General features: G+C 31.6%; 3 protein-coding genes across 3 annotated transcripts; 1 reads left to right on the top strand and 2 right to left on the bottom strand.

Annotated features, from left to right (window-relative positions):
* Positions 1 to 1,890: 1,890 nt before the first annotated feature.
* Positions 1,891 to 4,002, bottom strand: LOC123692263 (cuticle protein 19-like). Its single transcript, XM_045636988.1, has 4 exons — positions 3,973 to 4,002; positions 3,584 to 3,886; positions 3,225 to 3,391; positions 1,891 to 2,145 (listed from the first exon to the last, which is right to left on the bottom strand). Exons 1-4 carry the CDS (start codon positions 3,982 to 3,984, stop codon positions 2,097 to 2,099), a joined length of 531 nt encoding a protein of 176 aa, XP_045492944.1. The 5' UTR covers positions 3,985 to 4,002; the 3' UTR covers positions 1,891 to 2,096.
* A 3,831-nt stretch (positions 4,003 to 7,833) lies between these two features.
* LOC123692635 lies at positions 7,834 to 9,163 on the bottom strand. Its single transcript, XM_045637399.1, has 4 exons — positions 9,152 to 9,163; positions 8,902 to 9,066; positions 8,494 to 8,660; positions 7,834 to 8,380 (listed from the first exon to the last, which is right to left on the bottom strand). The coding sequence occupies exons 1-4, from the start codon at positions 9,161 to 9,163 to the stop codon at positions 7,834 to 7,836; spliced, it is 891 nt and encodes a 296-aa protein (XP_045493355.1).
* An 858-nt stretch (positions 9,164 to 10,021) lies between these two features.
* On the top strand, positions 10,022 to 10,776 carry LOC123692634 (cuticle protein 7-like). Its single transcript, XM_045637396.1, has 3 exons — positions 10,022 to 10,033; positions 10,208 to 10,354; positions 10,489 to 10,776. Exons 1-3 carry the CDS (start codon positions 10,022 to 10,024, stop codon positions 10,774 to 10,776), a joined length of 447 nt encoding a protein of 148 aa, XP_045493352.1.
* The last annotated feature ends 354 nt before the right edge of the window (positions 10,777 to 11,130 follow it).

Here is an 11,130-nt window from a genome sequence, read left to right as displayed (position 1 = left end):
TATATAATATATGTATATGCTGTGAAGCTATAATCACTATTATTAAAAATTCGAAAATTTTAATACATGAAATACTCTTTTAAATGCATTTTGTAATATTTATTTCACACGTACAACTGTCGGCAATTATGAATTGTATAAAAACGCGATACAAACAACCGCAAAGCACGCAAAAAGTTGCATTGAAAAATGAATTCAATGTCATTGCTACTGCCATTCGTTATTCAATCGAATGTAATTAGATAAATTCGATCACCCAATATTAAAATATAAGATACTTATTAATTATTACACTGGTTGTCTTTTTTGGAGGTTTCCAAAAGTATAACACAATTCAGATTTTTTCTATACTGGATGTCATCTTTTTGGATTTTATTTCAAACTGCTCTTCGATAGGAGTATCATAAATACATTTTATGTTATTTTTTTAATATCACGTAGATAGAGAGCAGATATTTAAAACTAGTAATGAAAGTCCTTTCGGGGATTTACTACATCGGACGATCAGAAAGATAACAAAACTTAGTTTTGAAAATGCGCTGTACTTATTTTAATGGTCCAAGATGAATTATGTATTAAGAAATTTAATTTAAAATTCTCATTGCAAGAATGAGAGAATTTTTAACCAAAACGATATTTCTGATTATCAAAAAAAAAAAAAAAACATACATAACATTAGAACAAATAAAAGGAAATTGATTTGCATAAATATAAAAAAAAACTTGTTCGATGTCGCATTTGATTTATTAAAATAATAATTTTATTATACATAATTTGCAATGTCGTTTACGGGACATTGCATAAAAAAGCGAACTTATGTAAAGCGTGCGATTAATATGCTTTCGATGTGAAATAATTTATCATTACCGGTGACCTTTCGATATTCTGCCCATTTATTGCACGATAAGGTAACCTTTTCTCTTTAAAATGAAGACGGTTTATTTTATAAATACTTGGAATATGTAAGTTCTGTATGTCTGCGGGGGATATATTTTTATCATATTATTGTGTCCAAAATTACTTTTGGAATCAAGAGAACTGCATATATTTTCTTCCAGATTTGAAGCATTGGCAAAATCAGAAATTATATACTTACACAAAAGAAAATCAAATTGTTACTTAGATTCTCTTGCTGCAAAAAGAAAATACCATCTACACTGTTCCTACTGTTATTGCCCGTTTCATGACCCCAATCCAAAAGTCTTTTAGTTTTTTACAATGACCACCGAGTAGTGTTAACTGAAAATCTATCTCAGTAAGTTATAATGTATTTCTTGTAATTCAATTCACGTCACAAATATATTTTACAAAAGTAACTTTAAAATATCCGTTTAGTTTTAATTTTTTCAATATCCTCATTTAATTATGATGTTCTTATTGATAAGCAAGCAGTAGCAAGATAGAAAACATTCATTAGCTGTATGTAGCACATAAGTTTATTTTCCTATTATATCTTAGCTGTATGATTAATTAAAATATTCGTAATTAATGAACTTTAGAGAGCAGATATATTACTGTGTAAGTTTAAACATATTGATGAAAAGCTATAAATCAATATATCAATAAGGAATAGCATAATAAATCATTACTACGTCGCTTATTTATATGGCTTATAGGCTTTATTATTTTAATCAATCGTTAAAATGAAGATATAAAAAATTAACTTTTTTAAGATATTGTGATTTTTTTCATATATACCTGGAGTTTGAAACATCGTAGATATCTACATTTTGATTGAACAATATAGCTGATGTTCCTCAACAATACTTTACAAAAATATAACAAATTTTATGAAGAAGTAAATCAATATAAAAATACAAGACGGTGTAGGTGTTGATATAGATAATGTTTAAAATAAGTACGACACAAGTTTTTGGTATCACGTTTATTCATATTATATACTAATCAACCAATCATCAATTGTACAGTGAAACAAAGAAACATACAACAAGATTGAAGAACAACACAAGAAGGCTAAGAATTTGAACTAATACTGTTAACATAACAATTTATAAGTCAGAGGTTGAAGAATATACGAAGATAGAGAAGATTCGAAGTATAAGCTAACATTTCCTAATCTAATATCACAGGTTAGTCTAATGATGATGGATGACCGGCGGCGAATTGTGTACCACGGCGTTGAATCTGTTGACAAAACAAAATTTAATATGTGATTGCCATGAGATGATGAAGCGTAGATCCTATTTGTAATTTGCTATGGTGAAATGGTTTACAACGGCAGCAACTATGTGTTGCGGAATTCGTATTTTAGGCAAGTTAGGATTTAGGATTTGTATAATTTTGGATGTAGAAAAGTGTTATTTGCATACAATGGATTTTAATTTAGGGGATCAAATTAATAATTAAGGGAAAAATAACGCTACGCAACACATTGCTAGTTCAGATGATATCTACATCATATTGTGTAAGTATTCTTCTTTATTTCTTACTAGCTTTCCACCCGCGGCATCACCCGCGCAGTCAAAGAAAAACCCGCATAGTTCCCGTTCCCGTGGGATTTCCGGGATAAAACCTATCCTATGTCCTTTCTCGAGTATCAAAATATCTCTATACCAACTTTCATGCAAATTGGTTCAGTAGTTAAGGCGTGATTGAGTAACAGACAGACAGACAGAGTTACTATCGCATTTATAATATTAGTATGGATTTTTCTTACTTTTAAATATTTCGATTGAAGTAAAAGTTTTCAGTAATAAAATAGGATTAATACTAATTACGAAATTAGTTTCGATGCTCGCAACGCGCTTGAGCAACACCATAGAAGTGGAACGTTGTGGTTCTCTAGATATCTAACACTTAATAATACACCTAGGTTCTCCTACTTTCATTATTACACGTTTCTGATATTTTTAGACAAAACAGGAAACCATAACTCACAATTAACTTAAATGCTGGGAAGTTATGAACCAAATATGTTTCTGTAGCTTTTCAAATTTTATGGTGTTAGTAAAATCGGTAAGTTTTAATACATTCTATAGTATCTTTTTTTAATTATTTTTCTCATCTTATAAATCATGAAGATAATGTAATTTTTAATACTGATCGGGTTAACTGTTTTAATAAATAAGTAAATTAATTTATATGGTTATGAATGATACAAAAAGATTCAAAGAGTTTTTAAGAAGGAATCAATAGTGTGTTTAAAACCCATATTACAATAATGATATTCTTCCCTAACATTTAAATTTACGATTGTTCCTTACCCATTGTGGTGGTCAGCGGTGTATGTGACCTTGCGGAAAGAGCCATCAGGCTGGAGGAGGGAGTATTCGCCCTTTACGACATCACCGTCGCGGGTCTCGTGCTGGGACTTGTGGTCGCCGGTGTGAGGGTCCTCAACGGAGTACGAGTAACCGTATTTAGGGTGCGCCTGTAATATATTGTCTAATTAATATGCAAAATTTATATTTCTTTATATGGTGCATAGCTTCAACTGTATTTATTTTTATTAAAAAAATATTGTTTTGTATCAGCAATCGTTGCGATAGAGGTTCTTTATTCTTATATGCTTGGCTCTATAGAGGACACTTATTTTTCTATTATAAAGTCATGTTATCCTTACGTATTCATCAACATAGTGGTCTTCATGAGCAGGGGCGGCGTGGACGGGAGCGGCGTGATAGGCGGGCGCGGCGTGGTAAGCAGGCTCAGCATGATATTGTGGGGCGGCGTGTACCACCTGGTTCTGGACTGGGGCAGCGTGGTATTGTTGGGCAGCGTGGTATTGTGGGGCGGCGTGTGCTTCATAGTGGACTGGTGTTTCGTGGACGTTGTCGTGACGGATGATGTTCTGGGAAGACACGGCAGGCGCGTGGTGCAAAAGACCAGCGCTCGACACCGCCACCACCGCACAGAGAACTGCAATCTTTAAATAACAAAAAATTTATCACTTCATGAACCGCCGTATTTAATCTCGACATCCACGTAAGGTCTAATTTGAAAGGTGCTTACTTTGGTAAACATTTTGTTTGATACTAATGCCTCGAGTTGACTGCTATCGTTTTGAATTGCAGTCTTTTTATATAACAAACAAAACATAAGTGACGACGTGGTGGGGCGTCTATTCCTGATGATATCCGATCGGATCAGAGTAATTGCGTTGCCAATCACACTATATCGAGTTGCAACATTTGATATGGGTCCGATGTGTAGTAAAATTGTATCTTGACCGAACACAATGCGATTTACATCTTTATGCACATTTTAGTAATTTTTAATGTTTACTTTTACAATTTTTATGTATTTATGGCTTAAAATTATGGATTATAGACTATGACAATGTATTACAAAAATTTTAACAGAGATTTTATGGGCGTAGTTGAATGCGTTCTTTTCATATGTACGTTATTTGTTATTAACTTTCAAATGTGAATGAAAATAGTTATTTTCGCAAAAATTACTTTGATCTTATTCTTACTCATGTAATAAATATAAAATTGTTGTTTTATTGTTATTTTTTGGGCGACAATGGAGATGTTTAGATAGAATTTTGTGTCTGGAGAGAGTAAGGAAGCTACAGGGTGACAAAAGCTGCTTTCTAAGGCAATGAAACATATAATTCACATGGGAATTATCTTTGAAAACGTGTGCGAAGCCGCGGGCATAAAACTAGTAGAATATAAAAAATGGATTTACAATTACAAATAGGCATTTGTCCTTAGAGTATGTATTAGCAAAGAATTTGTCATATTGTGCGGAATAGGTTTTGGTGATTGGGTCATAAATATATACAGTAATAAGTGTGATAAAAAGGTGTAACAAGGCTTATGAAAAGTAATATATTAAACCATATTTGAATGTAAAAATCTTAGAAACTAACGCAAAACTTCAAGCAGAATTTAAGATTTTGTAAATTCTGAACGATGCACTTCAGGGTCATACGAAATACCAATTAAATTGTTTAGATACACACGATTTAGATAACAACGGTTATATGATAGTGTAGATTGTAAGACGTTGAGCAATCCAGTGTTGAATATCATTACGACGTGCTCACAAGGCACTTGAGTTAAACAGACTTTACCTAATAAAAAGCTTCATAGTTCATGTTATTTATTGGTCAGTCGAAAGACCCTACCCTTATTCATAAAATTATTAATTTTAGGACGTTTAATGGATATGCTATTGTTCTAAAATAACGAAGCTTCAAGCTCGTTCTATTAAGAAGGTATAAAACAAACCCTGTGTATTAATATACATAAATAAATAAATAAAATTCATTTAATTCAGGCCACATAGCCCATAAAGTGTTAGTAAAATCTTATCCTAGTGTTAGTATAGGGTTTTTCATAGGGTTTGTCTTCTTATAAGTTATATAAGTTGTATAAGTAATTAAAAAGTAAATAGGTGCCTTTAAAATTATTAGCAGTGTATATGAAAACAACTTTATCACAATATTGTATAAGTATTTGTAGATAGAAACTATACACTCTACTCTCTAGCAAAAAGGTTTCAATCACAAAAATTGTCCTATCAGGGTAATGTTAAAATATGAGAAAAATGTCTAAACGGTTATGAATAAACCTTTAGTTATTTGAAAGAATTTATCAAGTTTTAAAAAAAAACATCGTCCATAAAATAACTTAATAGTTACCTTCAATACTATCTATTAAGAAAAATAAAATTGTAATTGAAAAGTGACGGAACTAGATACGTTTTAGTGAGGTTATATAAAATTCGAGGTAATTTATACATCTATTGAATTGTATCGTATAAAATAGTATATTTATAGCTCCTAATATATCTTGAAGTTTTAACGAAGCTAAAGTAGGTACTCTATCTAATATCATGTAAAATAAGACTTAATAAAATCAAATCCAAGTGTGTACCTAATCACAAAGTAACTTAGTAGGTACAATCTGATTTTATGATGTTTTGCCAATCGAAACTTTTTTATAATAAGTGTGTATACCGCTTAATTTTGTTAAATATTCAGTTTGTAATACTGCTTATTGTGTACATTTTTTTCCCAGAACAGTGTTTCCAATTCGTCGCATATTTAATTTATATAATACAAATTCACTTATCTACAGCTCTATCTATAGAAATTACTTTTAATTATTATATCATAGAGCTAAATTCTTCAATTTTAGTGCCAAAGAATTTACCTTACATAACTAGATAATTGTTAAATTATAATTAAACTGGCAGTTCGATGCATGTGTTAGGTAATATTCTTATAAAGAATACAAAGTAGATCACTTCGATCTATCTAATTTTAAATGTAAATGAAAAAGAAGAAAGTAAATTTTGCTTTTAATTGACGATTTGGAGAAAAAGAAGTACGCTTTCTTTGTCATTTAATTTCAGGAAAAAGTTTTTATAAATTTTATGCGAACCCGGATGTTGTGGAGTAAAGCATAATAATATTATGTAGAGTAATCAGGCGAACAATCTTTTGCACCCGTATCAAAGGGATACATTTTTTAAACCATATCGGGGATCAAACCTAGGCTCACTCGATTTTACACTTGCCTAAACCACTGGGCCAAGAAGGAGGTTCATATAATAACAAAAGAGTGACGCAGTGAACATTAAGAAATAGCTTCCCCAAATATAACGAAAATTATATTTTAAAATTTCATAGTTAGTCAAGTCGTTATTATCTCGGACAAAATTGTTTTAAGAAACGCATTTTATATGTTTGTCGAAATCATAAGTAGGTATCATTACAAAATAATTGTAACATGACCATGTTAAATTTAACTACGTGTTACATATTTGGCTACCCACCACCACTTACTACCTACAGGCAAAGTATTTTTTAAAAGAAATTGGTTGGAAATTGGAATGTTATTTTATCCCCTTCTAACTACTTTTTTTAGGTTTTTTTGAATTATGTATTTTTTTGGGTTTTGTAGTCGCAAGTGTTTATATTTCTTTTCTCATAATATTATCTTTAGAGCGCCTTTAATATTGAGAAGCGTATTTACGATTTTAATTACTACTAGGTTTCCGCCCGCGGCTTCGCCCGCGCAGTCAAAGAAAAACCCGCATATTTCCCGTTCCCGTTGGATTTCCGGGATTGCGTCATTTTCCAGGGATAAAAAGTAGCCTATGTCCTTTCTCGGGTATCAAAATATCTCCATACCAAATTTCATGAAAATTGGTTCTGTAGTTTAGGCGTGATTGAGTAACAGACAGACAGACAGAGTTACTTTCGCATTTATAATATTAGTATGGATTACTACTAATTAATCATAGATGTAGTTTCATATTGATTCAAAGTAAGAACTTGATTTATTTAATTACTTATTCTAGCTGTTTACGATCATGGAATTACAAAATTATTAAATATCACATACTGAAAGATTCTTTCTTACAATTATATTTATTTATATGCTCGATAAATCTTAACGGTTCTACCATATTATGAGCTTCGTATTTAATGCAAAATATTAATTTCGCAAAGCGCCATCTAGTTATGTTCTTTAGAATCAGGTTAAAAAATGTCGATTCATTACGAGAATGATTGCATTCATACGAGTGTACTTTCGAAATAAAAGATGGTGTTGTACATAACGACTTTAACATTTAACAATATTATTATATAATAATATATTTAGGGCCGATTTTTCAATGCATGGATAAAACTTATCCGTCCAATAAATTATTACACGATGATATTAAAATGTCACGTAAACTGTCAAATACGGGCAATTATTAGAATACGTTTTTAAAATGGTAGTTTTATACATTATTCGACGAATAAGTTTTATCCAAGCATTGAAAAATCGGCACTGAATAGGTTTAAATAACAATTTTGACTAACACTTAATTGGAAAAGTAACAAAAAAAATATATATTATTTAATTAAAAGCCGACGTAGTAGACTTTGGAATGATAGTAGGATGATGCTACATCGGAGTCGTGTATATGTTCCTGTGGACTTGTTACTGTTTCTGGCTTATGTTCTTCAACATTATCTGGAGACTTCTCTGTGACTGGAAGAACAACTTCGTTCTCTGCAGGCTTTTCAATCTCTTCATGATTAATCGATATCGTTGGCACGACTTTAAAATATGGTCCTTCCACTGCTTCCATTTTGACAATGGGAGATTCAGTGGTCGTAATTTCCTCTTCTTTTACAGGCTCCAAGCGAATCATTTTGTCTTCATTTGATATACTTTGAACTTCGTTTTCATACACGTTTGGCTCTTGTGTTGATTCCTGAACTGGTTTAGTATCTTTAATCTCGCTTTCTTTTGTCGAGGCTTCTTGGAATTTGTGGTTTGGATTTGGGAAAAAGTGATTTATTTTGATTCCATTTCCAATTGGTGAGAAGTGACGCGTGTGTTCATGAACGGAGTAAGCCTGGTTTCCATGGTTGAGGAAACTTTTACTTACAACTGCATTAAAGCTGAAAGAGAAGTTATGTTACATTATAATAATATATCAGGGAGAAAAGAATAAAAATTTCATCTGGGGTGTTTAGTTTCTTTGTAGTTACTAATATTGTGTAAGAAAATTTACCCTGAAAAGTCATCTGCGTTGTAATGGACTTCCCTTAAAGAGCCATCTGCTTCAACAAGACTATATTGCCCGCGAACTCTGTGTCCATCCCTTTCTTCGTGATGATGTTTTTGGTCACCGGTGTTTTTGTCCAATACAGCATATTCAAATTCATATTTTGGATAAGCCTTAAAATAAGAAGAAACAAGTTACAATTTTATAAATATACACATGTTGTTAATCCAGTTAAGTCGTCTTGACATGGATTGGAATATAATGTTTATTGATGAAGAACAATTGATTAAATTTAGATATTTTTTAATTTTCCTCCAAATAAATACTTTATTATGATCTCTTTAAAATTGTTTAAACAAGTGTTAGTAATTTTTTTGTTTAATAAACTTCTACATGCTTACAACTTCGACTCACATAAGTATCATATTTTTGAAACATTGGCGGCGAGGGTGGATGGTAAACTTTAATCGTCTGCCAATTATTATCGCCTCCATTCCGGTAAGAATCCTTGATGAGTCCCTGTGTATGATCGATGACAACTGCTGTAGCGAAACCAAAAAGGCTTATGACACAAAGAATCTGAAAAAGAAAACAGGGTAAAGAAATATATTTTAATGAATGCAAGAAACTATTCACGTTTTTTATGAATTTAAAGGGTCCTTACTTTACGGTACATTTTGTTAGATTTGGGATGTACCGTATTTAACTAAAGAAAAGAACTAACTGTTGCTGTCTCCAATACCACCAAGTATTTTATACTTTTCTAATCGGTATTATATAAATTCACTAAAAAAATTATCAAACCAACTTTGTCTTTACGATTGTGTAGAGAATAAACGCGGATCCGATATTTTTGATCTTATCAATGAAACGATAATTGTAAGCTTTTGTATAGTTTCGTTACTTTCATAAATGATTTTCTAGACTATATCATAGATTGTGCTAATTTTGTACGGACCATTTTGTTTAGATAAAGACCTCCTCCTTTGACTACAATAAAAGTATAGAGCTGAATGTAACGAGTTTGACCATCTGACTTTGCTTAGTTAAATAGAAACTACGATAAGAAATAGGCCCTTATTTGTATTTTGTGCGTATAGTCATCATATTTTTCTCTTTCTTATCTTAATATTATGGCAAACTACACAAATGATTTAAAGAAATCGTTAAATAATTTTCTTCAAAATCATAAATTCTAAGAATATAAATTCACAACACTCTAAGAATATAAATTTATAGGGATAGTAAAGATACAACCAAAATACAACCAAATGTTATTAACGATATTATGAAGTTCACCGGGTCATCTGGTTGCTAATAAAATGTTCTTTTTACACATCATCCTTTGTTTAAAGAGAAAAAGTAAGACATTCGTTTCTTTGAAGATATTGGGCTTTGATAAAATAAATATGCTGAGTCATAGAATTTGGTGTTGATTATTTCATTCAACATTTCCCCTACTTTTTTACTTAATAGAAAGGGACTATAAAGTTAGATATTTGCGATTGTGATTGACCATTAATATTATAGAATCATGTTCGTTCACGTAAGTTAATAACCAAAATAAGTAAGGCCCTATAAAATGGTTTATAAAGTATAATTGAAAGTAAAATGTAAAATTATATGAATGCAATTTTAAAGTTTATGCCTATGCCAAAGTAGGTAATTTAAACAGTTATATGGGTTTTAATTATTGTTCATTAAATCCTTGTATTTCTAGGTGCTGTTCTTTAGCGGCGTGGTTGCAAGTTGTGCATCGTCAGCAATATCCTCCCAGACGGTGGTGCGACATGATGTGCCTCAGGCGTATAGTACTGTTTCCATGTACCGCGGATCTAGAGCTAATTACGCTACTCCACAGGAAACTGTGAGTAAAGTTTATTATTTTTCAATTTCTATAAGAAAATAAATAAAGTGTTATGTAATTAAACACACATAAATGAAAAACTGGCTTGGGAATTTTTCTCGAATGACTTATTTGTACCTACTATTTTATTGTAGGTTTACCCTAAATATGAGTATACGTACTCCGTAGCTGATGACCATACTGGTGACAATAAACAACAACGAGAATATCGTAACGGTGATGTCGTGAAGGGCTCCTACTCATTCCATGAAGCCGACGGCTCCATCAGGACCGTGGAGTACACCGCTGACGACCACAACGGCTTCAACGCGGTCGTGCACAACAGTGCTCCCACCGCCGTCCCCGTTGTCTACAAGCAAGCGGCTGCTCCCGTCTACAAGCACGCCGCTCCCGTGCACCCTTACAAAACAAAACGTGTATGAATTGCTAAAGATATAACATAACATACCTAACTATTTTAAATCTTTTTTTGTAGGTACTATAAGTTATTTAATGTATAATGTTAACTTAGCACTTTTATGTCCAGATAGATAGGACTGCTCCTTATTATTGTGAAGATACAATTTGTAAGTATGTCAGTGTGCAACTGTGCAGTTAAAAAAATGCTGAACAGTTCTCTTCATTTTCTTCTTAAAAACTTAGTAATTCATTCAAGTAACGTAAATTTGTAATCTATAAAAATTATAGATTTTTGTTAAAAACAATTTTAATGCTTCTGTAGATATTATTATATTTATATTGAGTTTGATTCCTCACAAAAATACTGAAGTGATTTA

The sequence above is a fragment of the Colias croceus genome, chromosome 6 (assembly GCF_905220415.1).
Source record: "Colias croceus chromosome 6, ilColCroc2.1".
In the NCBI taxonomy this organism is placed as follows: domain Eukaryota; kingdom Metazoa; phylum Arthropoda; class Insecta; order Lepidoptera; family Pieridae; genus Colias; species Colias croceus.
Note: the sequence above shows the minus strand (reverse complement) of the source record. Positions and strands in the feature narration are given on the sequence as shown.